The following is a 23,210-nucleotide window of genomic DNA, read 5'->3' on the forward strand; positions in this document are numbered from 1 at the left end:
AGAACCTTTCCAAACATTCTACATGTAACTATCATAGAAGCAAGTCAAGAAAAAAAAAAAATCATGCCACACCTATTTTTTTTCAAGACCTTTAATCGACTTTGCAAGACAATTCATTTGTGTTGGAAATGCCTAGGATGCCCTTTTTGGCACATGTACCAGTTCCCATGTATTTGAAATGTAGAAATAAGCTTTGCTCTGATTGGTAGTATGCTGTATTTCAGTGTTGATGCATGGTAAAGGGAGTGCTTTTGTCCTGTGCTCTCGCGACATGTATCATTATGATCGCAGAAGGCTATTGGAAATGTTTCCACCAGGGACCTGTGTCAACTCAGAAATGCTTCCTAGTCCAAACCACGACTCAAAACTGCATTCTGATTAACATTGCGTTAACTAATTATGATGATTAACATTAAGTCAAGGCGGCCATTTTGCCACTTGCTGTCGACTGAAAATGGCATCACATTGCTAATCACACATGACCAAACCCAGAAAACAGATGAGTAATGATTGGCCTTTACCTAAGCCCATAGGCACTGTGATGTCATTTTTAGTCGACGACAAGTGACAAAATGGCTCCTCGGTGAGATTGCAATGAATGGGTAAACTTTGTTGCTTAATTCATATTTGACAAATGCAATATGAACGTACCATACATTTTACAATTTTAGCACATAAGTAGCATTGTCACTGTAATTAATTTTTCTCTTGCACTGTTGAGTTGCACCTGTGGATGATGGATAAGAATGTAAGCCTGCAAGAGTTACTGTTCGCAACACTTAGATTTGAATGAATTTGTGCAAACTATTGAGTCACAATGTTTGCATGTGTGCTTTTAGTAATTAAAAATGTTTTGTTTTGTTTTTTTCCCAATGTGAGAGCGCGCTTGAATTTGATATTATAGTTGGGGCACTTATCTCAGGGTGAACTTTTAACCCTTTTCTTGTCTCCCACTACATTTACAGAATGATTGTTTCCTAAAATCTTCAAAGTGTTTTAATTTGAGCTGAAACAGGTTGGATAGCATATTTACCTCACACACAACCTCATAGCAAGACCCATTCATCAATAAATTACGAAATATTAATGGAAGCCGAATGAATTTATCTGCATTATTCATCGTAGTGGTTCTCATTTGGTACCCTGGTTGCAGAATTGATCTTATTACCTGATTTGACTCAAAGGTACCACATGCATAGATTCCAACATGCACTGTTTGAAATAATTCTCCTAAACTGCAATGTAATCTACTCAAAGGGCAAGTCAAATAAAAAAAATATTGATAATAATAAGTTCTATGCGCCACCACTAGTCCAAACACAGGATAAAGTATGTAAAAAGAAGCTCAAGCACAGACAGCTGAAAGGAGGCCAGAGTGGAAATGAAAATGTGTGCAATTATTTTATATCATTACAAATAGCTAATCATAGATCTGCTGTGATTTGCATTTATCATCTGCATTTACAAACACATATAAGAGCTGCCAACTGTTACGGATTGTTCATATTTTCATATTTGAAAATTACTGAATGCTTAACACAGATTTTTGTGGATATTTTCAAAACTCCTGAGACACATAATTGCTCAAGCTGATTGAAAACGAGCAAAAGGGAGTTAATAGATAATTGGCCCTTCATGGTTGAAGCCAGAGAGCAGCCATCTTACGTTGACACCATTACTGACAACCCGGTATTATTTCACTGAAAATGCTGTTATCAATTCGTCCTTTACGCCTGGATTCCTGCATAGAGTAAGAGCCTCTAAAAGAACAAACGTAACCGTTTGCATTGACTAGGTAGAGTATACTATCTCAGTATGAAGAATGGTGAATTGTTTTCATTTCATTGTTGATAGTTCTGACATTGTGATACAGATGAATCTTGGCGATACACCATCTAAGAAAAAATTTAAAGTTTCATTATTATCGATAAAATATGCATGTAGCGCTTCTCCCTGACCGCACCCTTTGATGTTTTCACTGCAGAGACGCCACAGAGAAATCAATGTATTCAATTTTTGGAGCTTAGCAAGTGGCAACGTAAGATGGCCACCGGTGGCCTCATTTCTCGTGAGGGCGAATAAGCAGCATTGTTAATTTATTGAGATATTCATCAATATCCCCCTGCCCACACGTACAACCTGTTTAGCTTTTGATGACGCATAGGTCAGATACATGTGACCTGTCCATTCAGACTGAGGTTGCCCTGCAAAAAATCTCGGCCCACATATGAAACTGACGCAGGTCAGATATGGAAGAAAAAAAAAATAGAAATTGCACCATTCCGACTGTCATAAAAATGATCACAATTCACATTTGCCTACAGACTGATTGGAGCCGAATGGAATATTCACTCGATTCAGGCGATCAGTAAAAACATACAAGCTGTGGCAGTTTTAAATGTCAATCATGACTCTGTCATCTTTTGTCGATCTGCAGCCCAGCCGTCTCCGTCCCTCAAGCAAAAACATCAGCACGGCCGCACAGCGGTGTCCAAGTGACCTGTGCCGCCTGACATCGCCACAGTGTCTGAAATAAGTAGTTGTTGCTATGGCGATGGCGTGAAACTGTTCTGTCAGCAGCCACACCTCCCACAAGAGTGATAGGGCGTTCATAACCACCATCGCTGTGACCCAGAACTCACCCCCCAGGAACGTGAGCCACGATGACAAGTTCCTGGCAGACATCTTGTTGTACAGGTAACTTGTTGCCGTGGCAACAAACAACAAGTGCCATATCACCAAGGAGAGGATGAAGAAGAGGAAGAGGCGGTGGTTCGCCTGTCCGATGCACCGGTTTAGGAAAAGGCAATGGTGGTCGTAGTCTTGAACGCACACATCACAGAGCTTGCAGTGCTTCGTGTAGTCGGGCTGGAACAACTGTGGGTGAAAAAAGACCCAGGTGAGAAACCTAATCGCGCAGAATAATCGATGTTTTATGAAGACGCAGCATTTTTTTCCCATCCCTTCTATTAAAAAAAAAAAAAAAGAGACCAAGCTGTTTATTGATCAAGAGATTCATGTCACTGTGACCCGTGTCCAATATCGCGTCTTACCTCACAGTAGGGGCAGAACCTACTAGCGCTTTGATTCTTCTCTGCTAGGTCAGCGATGCAGGAGAAGCGAGGATCTGCATCTGCTCTGTCCAGTGTCCCGGGGTCCTGAGTCAGAACCTTACAGAACAAACTGAGGACAATGCAGAAGTGGACCGTCGACACCTGGACCAGGGCGCCGCTCAGGTGCACACATTTCATTTGGTTAAGGATAAGATTTTAGGTATGTACTCAACAAGCTATGTTGCATAACTAGCAAATAATTGTACAAAACGAAAGCCAAACATCCCGGTGGTCGGACAATTCAGCATATCTTTCTCAAGTACAACCAGTTTATCCAAAATATGCAAAATTTCTGTGGAAGGATATTGGGTGTTATTTTCCCATAAAAGCAAAACAGGGAATGGAGCAAGGCGGCTATGAGGCTTCCCAGATAAATGGGGTTGGGCAACCTGGAAGGAAGATAGCTGCTTTCTGAACAAAGACATCCAACAATGCCATAAAATGTGTCGGAAACATCTCACATACTTGAAACATGCCACAACGTTTGTCAAACCTTTGATATGTGGCCATGCGGTGGTATTGAGTGAAGATGCTTCTGGCCAGCCAAGGGAAAAGTAAGCCACAAAGGAGACCACCATGAGTTCCCAACATGGATGCGACCACAAGAATAGTGGCGCCACTCAGGCTTGGAAAAAACAGTGTCCAGTAGTACAAAACTGACATTCAGGGACGTAAACAAAAGACACCCAAATCAAAGTATGCACATGTCTTTATAATTGTGTACATTGTGCAAAACCTGATTCAACCACAACAGATTACCCACCAATAGATTCTTTGGGCTTGTGGTGTATTGGCACATTCATGTACCGGCTCAGTAGTTTGGTGAGTTGTTGATGCCTGCAAAATAAAAGAACAGTATGTAAATGTATGCATTGAACCCGTGCCTATTCGTGGTTTGCTATTCACAAAACTCAATTCTATTTTAATCAGAAAGAAAACCCACACAACAATTAGCAATTTTTTGTGCTATTTCTATGACACCCTGGGATCCCACAAGATGGTACAAAAGCCCTAGCTAAATAGAAAAAAAGTAATTGGTGTCAAGGAACTGTGTTAAAATGATGAATCTGAGACACAAGCTTTGCATGTCGGGGAAGAGGTTGCGCCTCGTTTGTTAGTGCACGTTTTTATATAAGTGTACTTCCGGTTCATTCATCAATCCATCCATTTTTAACACTGAGATTTTACTTCATATTCACCTAAATGTTTTCCCCTGTTTGCTGAGGTCCAGTGGTGTGAGGCCGCTGAGGTTTTTCTCATGAAGGATCCCGCACCCAGCCTTTTGCAGCAGAGTCCAGCACACCTCCACACATCCTCGCTCGGCTGCGACGTGCAGTGACGTCGCCCCCTTTTGGTCAACAACTTCCACTGCACAACGCTGAAACACAGGATCAACAAAGGAAATGGCCCAAGAAGTACAATTTGGAGCCCAACAAAAATAAATGTGAGACAAGAGTACATCTCTTGGGTGTTCAACAAATGTCACGGTAAAACAATACACTCAAGACATACGTTGTCCAAACATGCCTGTCCTATGAGATTAACACCCATGATCTCGCCACTGTGAAGGACACGTACAAACCATTACCCCAAATTTCTCTGGATGAGTACTTTCAGGACCGTTTTTTGTTTTTTTTCTTCTTTCAAACTTTTAACAAACGTTTTATGATCTGATGTTGTATGTATGTAAATATTGTACGTAAGAGTTTGGGATTGTGAATGTATAGATAATTTTAGTATGGCTAATTAAACCACTGGATGCAGAAGAACGTGTTTTGTATGCAAGACTAATACTGTCTCTAATGATTACTCATTACGGTCTCTGTATGTATTACCTGGTCTCTGAGGAGGTATTGGACCATATCTGTGTTGCCCGTAGATGCCGCCATGTGAAGTGGGGACACCCGGTGCATGTCTGTGTCTGTGAAACGGAACATTTCTGTCTCCCACAAATAGTGCACTGCAACACTGGGAAAGGTAAATCATGGTCAATGCATGGCGGAACTATTAAAATGTGACCATTTTGACTTTTGTTTTTTACTTCACCCACATGCTGCCGCCTGTCACGGCATGATGAAGAGAGGATTTTCCTTGATGATCCAAGACACGCAGGTCAGCTCCATGCTTGATCATTTTATGAATGATGTCAACGTTTCCTTGCCTGTCAGGAATCATCCATGATAAGATCACCAGTTTTTCAAAAGAAAATAACTAAAGATCTGAGACCTGGAGTACCTGCACGCAAAATGAAAAGCTGACTGTCCTGCATTGCAGGTCAGGTTGGGGTCTGCACCGTTGCGGAGGAAAAGGTCAACCAGGGAACAGTTACCATGAAGGGCAGCGTAGTGCAGTGGAGTGAAACCACCCCAGCCTGGATGAAGGTAAAAAGCACATAGATTTGATAGTTGTATATAAGTTATTATCATACTGATGCTTTATGGATGGATATTTAATTTCTTTACATATTTTGAATGAAAACCCATGCCTAAACGTTTGACAGGTAGTGTGTATTACATTGGTTTTAATGTACTTAATAAACTAAAGGAGAATAATATCAAAGTAGCGCCCCATCCTTTCATTTGTATGTGGCTTTACAAATATATGTGGAAAAAGATCGGACACCCCTTGTCGAGATTCACATTATCTCAGAGGACAGTGGGGTGTGATGGCACATTAATGAATTCAGGAATACCAACAAGAGCTCTTCTGTAAGGACTTGGGCTTAGAAATTGTAGGGTGACAGAACGAGTCCTATGGTGGGCAAAGGGAGAGAGAATATTGGATGTGTGAGCGCAGTTTCTCTGACATTTCTCGTTCTTCATTACTACATGTGGTGTGCAAGAGAGTAGGCATGTTATTAAAATTAATGTTAAACAAAATGGACAATTTCAATGGTTTTCATGGACAATTAAAGATCGGACACGTTTATTTGACCGTTTTATCACGGTAAAGTCTGATTACAAAAATAACTTTCACAAAAATACACCCAGACAGTGACAGTAAAAAAAACAAAAACAAAACCCAAATGAAGTTGATTTGTTTTGTGCTTACCTTTGTGTATGAGAACTGAGCGGTCATTTTGAATGATGTCTTTGCACTGCTCAAGGTTTCCCGTCTGTACAAAGTCAAAAATGCCTTCGTTACTCAGGGAACATGAATGCATCGGCTGCATCCTTGTGACTTCACATGTGCAGATCTGACTTCTTGTTCTATTTTTAAAGAAGAAGTTACATTAAATTAGCATCTTCGACAAATTGCGACTTCATATTTTTCATGCAAAATGAAGTGACGGGGAAAAAAACAATTTGCGACGACCAGACGCCCGTTGAACCGAATGTTGCCTGACTCTGACGGACCACGCCCCAGGCACCTCATTGGTTGAAGCTTCCCACATGACTAGAGATGAAGGAAATGAAACGCAGAAAAGGGACACGAAACTAAATGTTTTACATACGTACTTTTTTTTGTTAGTTCATAGAGGAATATATATGTCTCATATAATTATATATATGCATATGCATACATATGTATGTTGTTTTTAGTCATTTAATTATTTCGGCCCAGGTTTGTGCTCCAGTAGGTGGCGGTAATGCTCCATACCACAGCAATCCGCCCTTTACTTCATCTAAAAGAAAAAGAAGCAGGCTAGCCACACAACAGGCTATTTATTGAGTTCCTGCTGTACATCCACGGGCTATGGTGTTAGTCTCTTTGTTGGCTCGAAGAGAAAACTACTGTAATTGAATTTAATTGTGTTAATTCCTCAAAATTAGAAAAAAAACATATACTCTGGATCTCCTTAATACATGTGCCTGTGATAAATATTTGTATTGTATGTTTTGAATTTAACTCGTCATCTCATCTCAAATTAATACCCAACGACATTTAACGACCAACGATTTAAAAGAGTTCTTGTACACGTTACAAACATTCTTTGTGTGTTTGTACCTCTTCTCTCAGCTGAGAGCGGTAGCGGTAATAGTATTTCCCCACTAGATGACACTGTTTGTTAATTTTGGTAGTCGTCAGAAAAGCACATAATTCCTACTCTGGCATCCCTTGACTGGCTCCCGATACATACATTTTAGAGTTCTTTTTCAGATCCCATTACTGTATTTGTTTTTAAAGCCTGAAATGGCCTCCCCTCACCTTACCTTTCTGAGCTCCTCCGGCAACTGCCTGAGGTTTTAGGTCTGCACAATAAGAGGCACCGAGAACTAAGCGTAGGCCCAGAAGATGTCTTCGTTATTAATGTACAAAGTTTTATTATTTGTTGTACATTTTTTATACACATCTGAACATTTTTCATTTTTACCCCATCTATAAATGATTCATCCCATCTGTTCATTATAAAAATCACAAAGGTTGCCCATCCCGATTCTAATGCCTATGCTAAAGTATAAATGGTAGATTTTTTTTCTTGTAATTCTATCCATCTCTTTTCTCTTCTTTTGATCGCCACAAGGGTTAGAGGTGAACTGTAGGCTTACCATACTGACTTTGGACGAGAAGCGATGTATACCCTGGACTGGTTGCCAGCCACTCGCATGGCACAAATAGACAAACAACCATTCACAATCACACCTGAGGACCATTTAGAGTCTTCAACTAACCTAAGAAGTATGTTTTCGGAATTTGGGAGGAAGCCGGAGTACCAGGAGAAAACCCACGCAAGCATGGGGAGACCATGCAAACTTCTCACAGTAATTTCCCTTCCACATTATTTTTAATTGAAAGCCACGCTTGCTTACTCATGGGTTGCTGTCCTAGTATGTCATGTCATGACAGCCAGAGCTGGCAGTTCTATAAAAAGCTCAAGCGACTACCGAGCTAGGAGGGCCTCATCCAATTGGCCCAACAATACTTTTTCACTTCTGCTTCTCTTGGTAGTCAGGAGGCACATGACCTGATCCAGCCGATGTGAGTTATTCCGCATGTTCAGAGTTCATTCTACTTGTTGCAGATTAGTGAGGGCGGGCGGTTTTATAGGAGGGTTTACACAGCACAGCACAGTGGAGTAATCGTCATGTTTTAGCAGGTTTCTGCTCGCCTTTGCTATTGACATGGAAACGTGGACAGAGTAGGAACTCAGCTGAACTCCCACAAACTACTTTCACAGAAACCTGTTAAGAGCGTGGAACGTCACACATGGCTCTCACACAAACAAAGGTAAGAACTTGTGTTGTGTATTCTGTCGGGTATGTTTCAATGAAATGCTGAGAAGAAAGTGTGCATGCATTCTCCACTCACGCGTACACGGAAACAGAAGCTTCTCACATGAGTGATGTGAAATAATCAGCGTATTTGTGAGGAATGTGAGCTGTCTTTATGTACAGTCCACCACTTCCTTCTTTGAAAATCACATGCCTGTTAATAGAAAACGCTCATCTGGCTGCTGCTGTATAATCAAACCTTTTGAGTTGCTTCTCAATCTTTACCAGAAATCTCAATCCAAGAACTTCCTTCAATTTATTTGAAAGCTCACAGCAACAATTGCCAAATTTCTGTGTATTTTAAATAAACATTAAATTTCATTGTTACAGGCAACCGAGGCCTCACTCACGGGGCACACAAGGTTCATTTATTGATACTGAAAATACATTTGCAAACTGAGTTCAGAACATCCTAAAAGTTGACCAAGTAAAGATGAGTGCCTCTCTGTTAGTAATGTCTATCTCAATTTTCAGTAAGACCACCATTTTTAGAGTATTTGGGGATTTGTAATCAATGTCGATATTTTTGCTCGTTTTGTGTTTCCAGTTATTGTGAATGGAATTCAGCCAGTCACAAATTTTATGCAGATCTGGGTGAATGCCCCATTTAGATGACACATGACTGCTAGTGCTCTTCTGTGTGAGGATATTTTTGCTGCACATTTTTTTTTATTGGGAAATAATGCCTGTCAAGTGAATTTGATTAAGTGAATAGAATTTTTCAAAATGAGATGATGGGAGAGGCTGTGAATTTCTGAATGTTGTCTTTGTGTCCCCCTACAGGATGCCGGCATAAAAGTGGAGAGGGTCAATAAAGAAACAGGCGAGCTGAGTGCTTCAGGGGAGTTATCAGTCTCTGTGGAGTTGGATGTGAAGAAAGCAGTAGTCCCCTGTCTGGACCCTCTGCCCTCTGACTTGCTGCGTGAACAACTGCACCAACTTGAGATTTACCAATGCTCAAGTTTGGACCACGAAGGTGACCCGACCCCTTTGGAAGAGAGGCAAGAGCATCTAGTCAGAGTCCTGCCTCTCTACATACAGGTATTAACCAGACTTACCGGTACATATTCTCTTTCCCTCGCCTGTCACCCAAGTGCTTGTCAATATGCAATGTGCATGAAGGAATTATTAGTGTATAGAAACGTTTCAAGTCTTAGTGGCGTTAAGAAGCATTGTTTCAAAGGTTAAAGTCACAAGAGAGGATTATTGAATCAATCCAGATAACCAAAGGTGACAGTCAGATGTTTGGCCTTTAGTCGATCCCATCACTCAGCCCTTAAACAACACGTTTGCTCTATTGTCACACGGAATTCAAGTGTGTAGAGACGTATACAGTGGAACATTCGCTGTCAACCAAAACGTACTGAAAAGATTATGAGTTCAAACCATCATGTGATGATGTTGGTTTAAAAAAAAAGTGTGATGATTCGGCTTTTTTGCAACCAAGGAAAGTATCTTGCTGCTCAGTACCACATGACCAAACGATCCAGCCATCCATTAATCCACAGTTGGGTCACCCGGGTGGTGGGGTTCTCTCAGTATGAATCCAAGCCAATTGCAGGGGAGCGATTCACACCCGTGTACACTTTGGAGTCTGACTAACCTCAGAACTGTGAGGACGAGGTTCTAACCCTCGTCCACTGTGTCACCATAACTCAATTAATATAGGCCGACCTCCACGATAATAAATCTTACTGTGCAACGGGACTTGTTTGAACCTTTCCTGAGAATCATTCAGTGTTAGTTTGCATGCGGGTGTGCCTTATTTAAGCCTCATGACCAACATTCAGGGATTTACATAACCTCAACCTTGGTGAAATACGATATCCTCTTACGGAAGTGAAAGTGAACACAGTACCAGCTGCTTACTTATAATGTACCAACTCTGAACAAAGCACCTTTGTTTGGTTGCATCTTGTTAAATGAGGGCAGTGAAAACATCTAATTCGTATAAATAATTACCTGTTCCCTGCGAGCCTTGTGAGGATAAGCGGATCAGAAAATGGATTGATGGATGGATAATTATCTGTTGTGTGAGTGCGTGTCATCAATGTTATAATGGGATGTCTTCTCTTGATGGTAGGTATGTGAAGAAGATGGAGGGCTTGAGGGGTTGGACTTCAAGGGACTTGCAGTGCTCACCTCTGACGCCTTCATCCTGAACATCCACAACAGGCTTGCAGAAAGGCCTGCAGGTAAATCCCTCTCACCCCCCCCCCCCCACCCCCTCCCACACATGGCCCATCATAATTAAGTGGTGATTTTGGGACTTTCAACCTCACTCTTTACTTCTGCTTTCTTATCTGTGCCGGCGTTCTTATCCAGCAAGCTGTATGGCCTTTTACTATTAAATCTCACCCATGCTCCTCAGAGTGGAACATCATTGCAGATACTTACTATATTGTTACATTATGTACAGTTTAGGCAAAAAAAATATAAGTGGGCCTAATGTTAACAACATTCTTATAAGATTTGGGCTGATTAAACCACATGTAAATCTATAGTTTCATATACTGTCGTATTGGGTGTATCACAAGTCCTCACTGTATCATTACAGATCACTATCAATAATACGATACTATTATACAAACAGTTGCTTCCATTTTCAGCCCACCATGTGGCCAAATACCTTTTTCCACATCCTGCACGTTCTTGTTCTGTTGTCAATGTGACCACTGTCTCTGTTTAAATGCCCCCCCCACAGTCCCCATAGCTTTTGGAATGAATGCTGTTTTGAATGACCGCTGAACAATGCGCCGTTATATCCATCTCACTCACACAACAATAGGTGCTACTGTGCTGCTGTTTTTTGGACATTCCAGTTATCAATATTATTATTATTATTATTGTTATTCTAATTTTATTTGATGTTTTCCACTAAAATAATTTGCTTGCCTGCTATTCATGTGGCACATTGAATTGTTTGTGTTCCCAGAGAATGCTCGTGAGGAAGTTGTGCGATTCTTCCAGACGGAACACGAGCTCACAAGCTGTCCAGGATGGCTGCTGCTAAAATCTCTGTTGCTATTAACTGCTGACACCTCAGTAAGTTTTTTTTTTTTTTTTTAGTTCCCTCTTTTGCCCTCATCATCTCATACAGTTTTCCTCACTGTACTAGATGAAAAAATGTCCACTATGTGTACATATATGATTTTCATTGTAGCATCACAGGTCTTCACTCAAATCAAATCCATAACAATATTTTATCAGTTAACTTGACCAGTGCATTTATTTACTTCAAAAGTTTCAATTTCTTAACATCACATTTGTGTTTGTAGGTTTCATCTCTCAATCCAGGACTTCCTGCCGTTCTTGTGAAATGTTTGTACTTGCTCGTATGCATTCCGCCCAAGGACGACTTAAACATAAAAGAGAGCTTTCAGGAGTCGCTAACGCAGGTGAACATGACTTCACAAACGCCCTTCCTGATATGAGTGTGCGTGTGTGACTTCATAATGTGCCTCGAACCCATCTTTTTTTTAGGTTCTCCTCCAACTATGTAGGCAGCCAGTCAATGTGGAGCGGCTGGTAGAGACCCAGGAGCTGCAATGCCTTATCATAGGGCTTACATCACTTTGGGACCAGACCAGCATCTCGTGGAGGCATCAGGCCTCGCGCGTCCTTAAAGTAGTTTCTGCTGTAGCCACAAGCAACACTGTTCCTAACCTCCTCGGTGAGCCAAAAATGTCACTTACTGTCTGCTTCCATTTGGATTGGAAATTATTAAATACTGTACATCCTAAGACAGGCGTCACAAAAAGTGGATTCATTTATTTAAATGGTAAAAAAATATTTATTCACGATATTTATTCATTCATTCATTCATCTTCCGTACCGCTTGATCCTCACTAGGGTCGCGGGGGGTGCTGGAGCCTATCCCAGCTGTCACCGGGCAGTAGGCGGGGGACACCCTGAATCGGTTGCCAGCCAATCGCAGGGCACACAGAAACAAACAACCATGCGCACTCACACTCACACCTAGGGACAATTTAGAGTGTTCAATCAGCCTGCCACGCATGTTTTTTTTGGAATGTGGGAGGAAACCGGAGCACCCGGAGAAAACCCACGCAGGCCCGGGGAGAACATGCAAACTCCACACAGGGAGGCCGGAGCTGGAATCGAACCCGGTACCTCTGCACTGTGAAGCCGACGTGCTAACCACTGGACTACCGGGCCGCCACGATATTTATACAAGTACTAATTTATTGTTAAAGTGATTAGTTCTCCAAAAACACATAACCGCATTTCAGATTCGGGATTTACCGGTATTGTAAGAAACATGCCCTTGAGGTCTCATCTGGCATCAATTGGGCACTGAATTATAGTAGCACTTTTTTCTTTCCAAAACGGAGCAGAATTTTATTCCTCGTTCATATTTGTGTCATTTAAATCAAGAATTCTATCCAATATGGCATTTCGGTGAAGACATTTGCTATCTCTCAGGTGAACTGCTATATTGTTTGATGTTGTAGTTTTGCTGATAATTTTTTTTTTTTTTTTTTTTCCCCCAAGATGGCGCCCGAGTAGGCAGCCTTCGGCAAGTGCTCTTCAAGAGCCTTGCTTTTTTGTTCTTTTTTGCTGTTTTTGTCTTTTGTTTTGTCACATGTTGTTTGTTGTTTCATTGTGTGGACCTGATATGGACTGTTTTCAGCGCTTTTTGGCCACGACATTCGTCAAAGGAGCAGTATCTGTGCTTAGTGGTTGCGCCTTCTCGGCAGCACGCCTGTACCAGCACAGATTTTGATTGGGAGGAATGTCGGCGCCATTGACTGTCGGTGCTGGACAGACCTGGGGCGCTTGTGTTTTTTGCGCCAGTAATGGGCAGCATTTTTCACAACCCCGATTTGTTCAGTGGCTATGTCAGCGCTGTTGGACAGTCGGCGTTGGTGCGGCTGGATGGATGGCCGCTGAAGTTGAGGGTGAGGAGAGAGGAGCGTTGGCGAAGAGCGCCGATGCGGATTTGGAACCGTGAGTCGCCGCTTGGAATTGAAGTGGATTTCCATGGGACAGGAGAAGTGAACCAATCTCTTTTTTCGTCAATGGATGCTACAGCTTCTTGTTGACTTTGAAACTTAGCTTGTAGCCGACGTGTGCACATTTTGAGCATGACGTCTCTGATCCACTGGTTAAAGGACACTTTGATTCTCTCCTCTTTCATCTCAAACTGCTTCAAACAACAAAGCGTGTGATGGAAAAGTGGTTAGGACTGCACGACTGTCCGTGTTTTATGTTATGTGTTGTGTTTATTATTTTACTTTATGTTAACTGTTTTGTAAAGCGCTTTGTTACAGCTGCCGCTGTTGTGAAAGCGCTATATAAATCAGCATGTATTGTATTGTATTGTATTGTATAAGTAACCTTGAATTTTAAATGAACATTTTAAACATGAGATTCACAACATCTTTTCTCCTTCTTCTTTAGGGAAGAACTGCGTACGCATATGCATCCAGAATCTGTCACGAATCAACTCCGAGGTGGCGGGCCCGCTATTAGCTGAGGTGGCTGTGGCCGTGTTCAGCTTCATTCGAGACACATATCCGCTCAATCCAGCTCTCTTCATCGAGTTTGACTCCCACAATGGCTACAAGGCGTTTGAAAACATACTTAAACGGTGAGATCATGATCATGTATTTCAGCCCATGTTTGGTTTATTTTAGCCGAGATCAATTCCACATTACTAACAAACTCTCAAGGTGTAAAACAAGACGATCGCACACATTTGTATTATGATTTGCCCTTATAGTTCTTCTTTTCGCATTTTTTTTCTATTGCCGATCATTCCGCAAAAGTTGTGAAGGAGGCGTGCCAGAGGATCAGTTCCACTATGTGGAGGAGCTGCTGGCGCTCATTGCCTCGTTCACGCTGCTCGGCAAAACAGAGCTCAAAGTGGCTCTTTGTGTCAGTCACCCTCAGCCTCCCGGCTTTAAATTTGAGCCGCCCCTCAACAAAGGTAAAACTCAACGTCAGCGCTCGTCCCGCTTTGTCGTCTTCCAACTCGCATGCTCAAAGCCCATCATTTCATTTCCTCACTCGATATCTGTTTTCCACTGTTGCAACTACTACCTTGTCTCCACATTGCCACCACCTGCACCCCACTGTGGCAAGCAGTGTCCCTCCGCTTAACAGGAAGCTGAGGTGATTATGTCCGGGATGATGAAGTGGAGGCTTCCCTTATAACAATGTTAGAATGCCCCACATCTATTCACCACTGGCCTACAACAAGCGGCCATCTATCATGGAAGCACACACACCAATAGAAGACTCAGAAATTTGATGCCCATAATAAACACCTACACACATGCACACATTGAGCAACCATCCATCACGTGAAGGAGAAACTCTCGTTACAACACAGGACTCATAGAGTCTTGTGTTGATCTTGTTTGGGTTTGATGCAATTTAACTTACGCGTGAACTTGAATTCTATTACTAAGCAGGTCTGTGTTTATCCACAACACATACGAGTGTGTTTTCTGGCTAAATCCATTACCGGCACATTTCATGTTCAGATTTTGACAAGGTAGCAAACAAAGTACATTAGGCAGATTATGCTTTTTAACATTTTGTATTCATACATATTATGGTGTTTGTTTTCAATCTATTCATGGACTGTATGTGCAACTTGATTTGTTTACTATGTTGAGGGTGTGCTTGATGTTAACCATTCTTTGTAACATATCGCTTGTGTTTTCTCTATTAAATTGACCTTGCCAGAGAAAATTTTCCAGAAGGATTTTTGTCATTGAACCTTTTGACAATATTAACCATAATCATTGAAATAAAAATGACATATCTACTACAGAGGCTTTTTTTCATGATTCTCAACTTTTTATTTCAGGTTCATCAGTCAAGAACGTGCCCGCCTTCCATTTGCTGCAGACTACTTTGATGCAATCTGAGGATTCGCTGCTGTGCTGTCAGATCCTAAGAACCATTCAGATGATTTGGGAGCTCGACAAAGCCAATTTTTTCCTCTTGGAGTGGACCTTTCAGACGATGGCCCAACTGGCCGCATGTGTGTGCCACAAACCGCCTGCAGTCCAAACGATGTTCTACTCAATGCTCGAGATGGTACAGTAGGTCATCTCACACGATTCTATATGCGAGTTTTCGCCGCAAGTACTGATCCAGTGCTGGGTCTCCTGCAGGTCATCTTCAAGCTCAACTACATCCCCCATGAGGTATTGCGTGTAGTGCTGGGCATTCTGAAGCAGAGTTGGTCAGGGTTGCTGCCTGTGGTGGGAACACATTTTGGAGTAGCAACTCTTACAAGTTTTCACAGGTAAAAACAGTGCTACTACTAAAAATATAATTATAATATTTTGGGACAAAACTGTTAATCTAACAAAGGCCGCAGTCTGTGAAGGAAAAATGTAGTTTTTTTTGGGGGGGGTGGCCTTTTTGGGGGAAAAAAAAATTGAAAAACTAACTTTCTCGTTCGGATTTAAAAAAAATGTCAACAACCTTTTCATTTCATGTGCTTTGCAGGGAACCCCTTCTCTTATTGGCTGACAAGTTTAATTTAAAAATATCCATCAATAAAACTTGTGTGGGTCGAAATTCCGAGGAACTCCCCAAGTAAACAAATAAGAATTACTGTCACGCTTCAAATGTCACTTGCACTAAAAAACTTGATGGAACATTCTTCTTGAGAGGAGCAGGAGAATTGGTCATGTATTTCAATAGTTTTTCTGGAATTTATTTGTTAAGGAGCATTTTAGAGGCATTTGAAGTGGTCATTCCATGTTTTTTCGAATATTACACAAAGATGGCGGCCACTTGTCCCTTTCGTAGTTCCTAGAAGAGCTTGCACAAAACCCGCACCTCAGGCCTGTCTAACACATCTGATTTAATCTGCAGCAGAAAAGAAGATGCTGATCCGGTAGGCTCCAATTTTGAAGTAAAAAGTATGAAATGGTTTTAGGAAATGGCATTTAAGGGCAGCTGTGGCATAAACCTCATATTTGGTGGTGGTATAATGTATGTGTTAAACACTTAATATTGGCTATAGTTAGAAAATATACCTAAAATATGATCCACGCCCATAACGCTGCTTTATCGGCTGTAAATGTGGTTATATCATCGGCCGCAACATTAGGTACACCTCCACAGCTAATATTGAACATTATTTTCTGGTTTACTTACCATACCTTACTTTAACCAGTACATTCCAGGCTGTTCACAGACTTATACAATTTCATTTTTTTTTATTAATGAGGCAGACACTCTTAAATAAAGACTGTAACCTTTCTTAAAAAATGATACTATAAAGTCTTTGGTTTGGCTCCCTTAAATCTGCAGTGTAGATTTGTAGATATTGATTGTCGTATTGTATACGACCAGTGCAGTTCTGCAAACTGTAACCATAATAATAATAACACCGTAGCCATCTTTGAAAATGGAGATGTTGGTCTCCTGTGTAGGATGACGGTGCACAGTGGCATGTTTGCGGAGGTGCTGAGTGACTGGGGACTCTTGGAGTTGCTGCTCGGGGAACTTCGCAGAAGAGCAAAAATCATCCGGAAAGCTGGAGTTGTCGCTTCTCCTCAGTTAGGTAGGAGACATCATATGTGACTCACCGTTCATGTGAGTGCACTTTGCAGTTCATGCAATTTGCACTTCAATAATGATTCACTGCATGTGTCTATTATTATGAGTCATTTTAACTTCGAAATGGGAACTCATGAGGATGTCGTCTATGAATCATGGGTGTTTTCCTTAGATGCAGAGCAGCTGCCGTGCATAGATGACGGCGAAAAGTTCCTCACTACTTGTATGCTGCAAGTTGTGTCCACCCTTACTCTACGCTCAATCAAAAACACAGGTAGAAAATGGTCCACTCACCCCCCTTAAACGTAACTTTTATCCATCCATCCATCCATCCATCCATCATCTACCGCTTATCCGGGGCCGGGTCGCGGGGGCAACAGCTAACTTTTATTTGCTTTTTTTTTTGCCCCTTTTGAATGTGTCTCAAAATGGCCACACATCACCATTTTTTTTTGGTATGATCAATTACTCAATCGCTGATTACAGCATATCATCGTCTGTGACAGATTGATAGATGAATCATTAGGATTTAAGGATTTTCACTCAAAACCTTTCAAAGGTCATCCACAAAGAAAGTGCTAAACATGTGATGTAGTGCGAAATACACACCAAGGGCGCTGGATGCATACACTTCATTTTATTTGATTTTGATCCGACAGCGTCAATTCAATTCTTATTCAGAATGGTTGGTCTCTGTCTGCCCTATGATTGACCCGTGATGAATCCAGGGTGTTCAACGCCTTTTGCCATTTAGTAAAGTTTTCGGCTTCCTGCAATTTTAAGGAAGATCAGCTGTATAGATATGGATGGATTGATTTTCTGTCATTTTAATGCAGTTGTATATTTCTATTAGAATTGTATTTCACTACACATTTTTTTTTCTAAACTCACCCCCTTTGCCAATTATTTTCTTATGTTTCAGTTTCAGTGAGAGAGCTTGGTATGGTTCCTTACATTAAGCTCTTCCTGGACGAAGCTCAGTATCGAGGTGCCACACTGTGCATTTTGGAGCATCTTGCGGAGCTGAACCCAGAGGAGTTCATGAGTACTGCAATAGGAGCCCTCTGTTCTTCCACGCAACACGAATTGGCTTTGAAACGGGACCTGTTACAGGTACTCGCGTCGAGCATTCACCCAAATACATATCCTGAGACACCCGTCCATGCAGTGATCTCAGTCTTCATCTTGCATCAAATCAGAACAAATTGTAATGCACTTAAAACATAATTAGCAAGTGAATTTATTTGCTTTCCATGTGGGATGCTGATTACATTATTGACAAAGCAGATTGATTTGCTCAACCAGGTTTAGCTGTTAACTTTGGACCGATTTGATTAGCCCAGTAGCATTGTGCGGCGCTGCTGTCGGATCGGCGAATGGGCCTGAGATCTGATTAGGCTTAACGAGGTTACATACCTACTGTATGTGTCTGATTTTTATAGCTAGCAATGAGAGGCGCTCTTACTTGCAGATATTGTGTATGTGTCGGCCGGTTGTGTGATTTTTGTGCTTGTGTGCTGTTTGTGTTAACACGGTTAAAGCAGGTGGCAATCAGATTGGCTCTGACCTGGGTTGCCAAGTGTTCCGAGCCATTGTGATTACTCCGGTTTCACTTAATCGCATTTGCCCCTGCGTTGTGCCTCACACTTTACCTACCTGATGGATTAGCTCTCCAAATTGAATAAAGCTAATGTGATTTAGTTGACCTCCCAAAACTATTACCTGCAATGATTTATGATGGATCTATATGTTTCATCTATTTTTCATAACATTGTTTTTATTGACTGCAGCTCATTTTGAAAGCTTTTTCTGTCTTTGTGTTTACCATAATATTCATCCACCCGCTCATCTTTTTTTTTTTTTTGTCAACTGTCTCTTGGATGGACGTCAGTCTATATTGAAGGTACTCGAGAGCCCAAATAGCTTGGACGCCTTCCGACGAGCGGGCGGCTTCACTGGATTGCTTTCACTCGTGCTCGATATGGAAGGTGCCCTGGCCGACCCTCCCCAGGGAGAAGTGTGGCAGTCCGTTGGTCATCAACCATTGCTCGATCTCCTCCTTCTCGCCCTGCACATCTTGGCCTCCGCCGTGCATCTGCATGCGGTGAATGCGCACTTTTTTCAGACTGGCGGCTTTTACGAGAAGCTGGCTGAGGCTCTCCTCCAGCTGGGATGCTTCCACTCTGAGAGGAGCAGGTGGGAGGCAGACGAGGGATACTTTATCAAGAGTGCAGAAGACCACCGGCCTCCCGGAAGAAGCTTCGATCAGTTTGTTGAGTTAGCACAAGGGGCGATCCCATGTCACTCCTCCTCATCTGACAAACTTTCTGTCACTCTTCGGACTTGCATCAGGCTCCTTTCCTACCTTGATCACTTTGCTACAGGCCTCTTCTCTCCTCTCGATTTGAATTTTGGCCTAGAACTTGGGAATTCGTGTGACGGCGATGGAAAGATGAATTTATTATCACCACCAGTCCCCATGGGGCCAGTCCAGCAGTCTATGGAGGAGCCGCCCGGGAGTTCTAGAACCACAGGAACCAGCATATCCACAGTTTTAGAGTCCCAGTCGAGGTGCTTCTTTTCACTCACATGCCATGCATGAGTTGTTGCAAGAATATTTAACGTGCATTAACAAGATTTTCTCTTTGACATACAGTAGGTTCACTTGTGATCATGTTATCCTTCACCCCGGAGCTATTCGTGTCATCATGACTCTCCTTCCATTCATCTTTACAACCGAGGACATACAGGTATTTGTTGAAGCATGATGTCATAAGGCCCTTGACGTTGATACTTATTCCCACTCTTTCTTTCTCAGCTGTCTGTGGAGATCCAGCTCGCCGTGGCAAACCACATACAGTCAGCGGTCAAATCGGAGCGGAATCGTCAGATCATGTGTGAGGGGGGGCTTATCTCTACGCTCTTGACTCACTGTCACGGCATGCTGCTCACACCAAATGACCCGTTACATCTAACGGTGACACGGATCCTGGAGAAGCTTTCCTCCCAGGCCATCACACCTTCTGAATTCAGGTTAGATACAGTACGTTATACCCAAAATAATTTTTCATTTTTACCAACATTTTAGCACAGAATATCTGATTTCTGTCCCTTTTCAGGAAATTTCTGTGCTTAACAGGCCCTCTTATGAGCTTGGCAGACGAAGCCGGAATGCCATCAAAACCAGACTTCCCCGCAAGAGGAGAAGCTGGTGCTGTAATTTTGTGAAAATTACTCTCATTTTTTTGTTGTTGTAATATTTAATAGCACAAGTTGACTTTACCACCATGTACCACATTACCTCAAATAGTAGTCGTCCCTGCAGTACACAGTATGTCCCAGTTCGTCACAGAGTGCATAATCCACTGAGATCCATAAACAGCTACCTTTTTCCAGAACGAGAAAATGTTAGTTTCACATATCTCAGGCACTATTGGTCACGCACAGACAATAAATCGTTCACTCCTTAGCCCACTTGAACTTCTTTTGCTAACCAAAACAACAGTATTGAAGAAAACAAACACTTTCAGATCAGTTAAAGAGTGGATCCTGAGTTACGTATTGTAAAGGAGCCCTATAAGCAACATCAACATCATTTCACATTCACCTAAACCACGCATTCACTCAACAAAGTAAACACACAGTAAAACCGTTTTTTCTTTTTTCTTCCAGATCTCATCACAAAGGCAGACCCAACCATAGGGCCCTCATCTAAGACACTAAAGCGCAACTTCAGCCTGTTACAGTCTACAAACTCCAGCAAATGTTTTGCCGGTTCCACCATTCCCGGCCACCAGATCATCAGTATGGTATCAATGACATCACCACGCGCCTTTCGGCCGCATCGACTCTCTACCACGCCAGCCTTTGTGGAGTTTGACATGAGCGAGAGTGGCCATGGGTGAGTCACAACCTGCTTATTGACAGATTTCATCAAATGTATTACAATATGTATAGTTGATTGATTATCGTAAACGCCGCAACATCGTTGTCCTTAACAGCTGCCTTTTCCTCCCTTCGCTGGCAACAGTGAAGGGAGTGACAGCCGATTCTATCTCAACTGGTGGAATAGGAGGAGGTAAGAGTGCAAATGTTCAACCTATCCACGTACTGTATTCATAAATCTAAACAAGATGTCTTGTCATCACTTTCTTTCGATTTCCTTAGACTGCCGGAGTTTCCCTCCCACATCCGGGCTTTCATTTTCCTGCTGGTTTCAGATCAACAGGTTTAGTTCAGCGTGTGATTCGCACCCAATCCGACTACTAACAGTCATTCGGCATATGTCACGGACGGAGCAGCAGTATATCTGTTTGTCTATCTCCTTCTCAGCCTATGATGGCTCTCTGCTCCTCTCCACTGAAGAGGAAGCGTTTACTTATTTAGGTAAGAAATGTATGAATTTGGATGATTTGTAACATATATTACCTACCTTAAAAATATCTCTACAAAAGCGTGCATATAAACATGGTTCAGCCATCAGTCTCGTAGCGTAGTTCCATCACCTGTTTTCACCGTGGAATTTGTTTTGTTTGAATGGTTTTCTTGTCTTTGAAAAACAGATATGATGGAGCCAGAGGTGAGTACCCCAACCTCTTTGCCCAACTCACTGAAGTTCCGTTGCTCCAGCTTGCTGGTCCCGGGTCAGTGGCATCATCTTGTTGTGGTCATGGCCAAAGATGTAAAGAAGAGTTGCGTGGCTTCCGTCTACTTCAATGGCAAAGTACTGGGGACTGGAAAGGTGTGAAGACTAAGAGAGAGCCGTATGTAGAGAGCTGACGTGACCTATTTTAAATTAAACATATTCGATGTTCTCATTCAGATGAAATATATTCAGCCATTTCCTGGCAAGTGTGTCTACATGGATCCCACAGCTGTTATTGATGTGTATGCATTGATTGGGACGCCCACTCTTTGGAAAGACCACGCTGCTCTAGTGTGGCGTATTGGACCAGCTTACCTTTTTGAGAAGTCTTTGAGCGCTCAGTTTGTGGGTGTCATCTACTCTCAAGGCACCATCTATCTGGGCAACTTTCTGGCCTTGTGCAACAAAGGCAAGTGCATGACATTGTGTTGGTTTGTTATAGGTTCTCTTTCTTGATTAACTTCTTATTGTGCAGAAATATGACTTATTTTTTGGTATATCATGACTGATGGTCAAAGTTGGTACTTGGTACATAGAATAGCATTAAGCTCTATTCAGCTCCAATGTGAACATGTGGATATTTTTTTCATCAAAACTAAATTGTGGTCTTTAAAGGCTAGCCCTGCATTACACGCATTAAATCAACTTTTTTTTTCTTTTATTTTTTAATTCAACAGGCGAGTAGGGAGACAAACGGGCACAACGACTTGAGGCAACAGTTTATAGCATCAAATGCATGCTTGTACAATTATTGATACAGTTTGGTGGAGAGCGAAATTCATTTAAACAAACGCATTTACACTGGTCCGAAATGAGCAACCGGCCCAGTATTTGTACTGCACAATATATGAACAATCGAGGAAACAACTATTGAAATCAGAGTTAGATTGGGATTTTGTCCCGGATTGTAATATTCTTTTTATCTCATTTATTCCCATACTTTTGATTTATGACACTGAATAGGCTCCGGCCTGTTTTTTCTTTCATTTCTTTACCTCGTGGAACTGCTTTTATCTCCATCATTTATTCCCAGATCCAGAAACAGAGTCTTTCCCGCTCCCGTTGGTTCCTGAGGAGAGGATTGCCTTTGGCATCAACCCAGCAGTTTCCACATTAACAAATGTTGTGCGCATCAGAGAGAACTACAACGAGGTGGACTGCAGACTGATTGCTAAAGAGGTGCGGCCAGATCTATCTTTAATACCCTTTTGCTTTTTAAGTACATTCTAAAAGTCGTCCATGTAATTCCAGCTAGGGATAACCTCTAGAGACCAGTCCACTCCAGTGTTCTTGGCTCATAACATCAGTCACCACCTGAGTGGCACTGCACGCACTATAGGAGCAGCACTGATTGGACATTTTGGTGAGTAATGCACGTGATATATTTAAAAGATATATATTATTTTGATGTAATGTGTCCTGAATTCATGCAAGTGCATTTTAACGAATGTTACCTTTTTATCATAGGTGTCCGCACATTCGTTCCCAGAAGTGCCGCTGATGGTTTTCTGTACGTGGGCGGGCCTGCAGTTGTTCTCAGTCTAATTGCAATGGCGGATGACGACAGCTCCCTGTATGCAGCGGTTAAGGTTCTTCTCTCCGTTCTGGAAACAAATTCTGCAATGCGGCAGGAAATGAATCGCATTTGTGGTTACAAGGTCTGTTCCAAATCGCTAGTTTAGCTACATT

At 42.0% G+C, this 23,210-nt stretch overlaps 2 protein-coding genes across 5 annotated transcripts in view; one reads left to right on the plus strand and one right to left on the minus strand.

Annotated features, from left to right (window-relative positions):
• Window positions 1-938: 938 nt before the first annotated feature.
• si:ch211-223a10.1 (palmitoyltransferase ZDHHC17) lies at window positions 939-6,522 on the minus strand. The gene is made up of 10 exons (XM_052079511.1): window positions 6,165-6,522; window positions 5,349-5,484; window positions 5,164-5,274; window positions 4,949-5,081; window positions 4,313-4,491; window positions 3,877-3,950; window positions 3,607-3,769; window positions 3,420-3,502; window positions 3,054-3,244; window positions 939-2,877 (listed from the first exon to the last, which is right to left on the minus strand). Exons 1-10 carry the CDS (start codon window positions 6,283-6,285, stop codon window positions 2,395-2,397), a joined length of 1,674 nt encoding a protein of 557 aa, XP_051935471.1. The 5' UTR covers window positions 6,286-6,522; the 3' UTR covers window positions 939-2,394.
• The window catches only part of wdfy4 (WDFY family member 4), a 42,562-nt gene continuing 24,735 nt past the window's right edge, over window positions 5,384-23,210 (plus strand). Inside the window, exons 1-26 of one of the 4 annotated variants that reach the window (XM_052079490.1) lie at window positions 5,384-5,494; window positions 8,152-8,282; window positions 9,110-9,367; window positions 10,410-10,521; window positions 11,262-11,371; window positions 11,605-11,724; window positions 11,810-11,999; window positions 13,748-13,937; window positions 14,116-14,276; window positions 15,165-15,397; window positions 15,475-15,608; window positions 16,750-16,880; window positions 17,049-17,150; window positions 17,799-17,989; window positions 18,768-19,447; window positions 19,533-19,626; window positions 19,695-19,909; window positions 19,996-20,087; window positions 20,549-20,777; window positions 20,878-20,954; window positions 21,044-21,262; window positions 21,439-21,617; window positions 21,699-21,930; window positions 22,555-22,700; window positions 22,773-22,884; window positions 22,989-23,179. In XM_052079490.1, coding sequence (XP_051935450.1) covers window positions 8,262-8,282; window positions 9,110-9,367; window positions 10,410-10,521; window positions 11,262-11,371; window positions 11,605-11,724; window positions 11,810-11,999; window positions 13,748-13,937; window positions 14,116-14,276; window positions 15,165-15,397; window positions 15,475-15,608; window positions 16,750-16,880; window positions 17,049-17,150; window positions 17,799-17,989; window positions 18,768-19,447; window positions 19,533-19,626; window positions 19,695-19,909; window positions 19,996-20,087; window positions 20,549-20,777; window positions 20,878-20,954; window positions 21,044-21,262; window positions 21,439-21,617; window positions 21,699-21,930; window positions 22,555-22,700; window positions 22,773-22,884; window positions 22,989-23,179 — 4,419 coding nt within the window. In that variant the 5' untranslated portion in view covers window positions 5,384-5,494; window positions 8,152-8,261. The other 3 variants (XM_052079491.1, XM_052079489.1, XM_052079492.1) reach the window with 3 other exon arrangements.

Source organism: Hippocampus zosterae, chromosome 11 (assembly GCF_025434085.1).
Source record: "Hippocampus zosterae strain Florida chromosome 11, ASM2543408v3, whole genome shotgun sequence".
Taxonomy (NCBI): Eukaryota; Metazoa; Chordata; class Actinopteri; order Syngnathiformes; family Syngnathidae; genus Hippocampus; species Hippocampus zosterae.

Coding starts and splice junctions, on each gene's coding strand:
- si:ch211-223a10.1 (XM_052079511.1), bottom strand. CDS start 6,285: ATGCAGCCGATGCATTCATGTTCCCTGAGTAACGAAGGCATTTTTGAC. Junction 5,485..6,164: donor CTCAGTTCTCATACACAAAG/GTAAGCACAAAA, acceptor ACCTTCATCCAG/GCTGGGGTGGTTTCACTCCA. Junction 5,275..5,348: donor GCTTTTCATTTTGCGTGCAG/GTACTCCAGGTC, acceptor GATTCCTGACAG/GCAAGGAAACGTTGACATCA.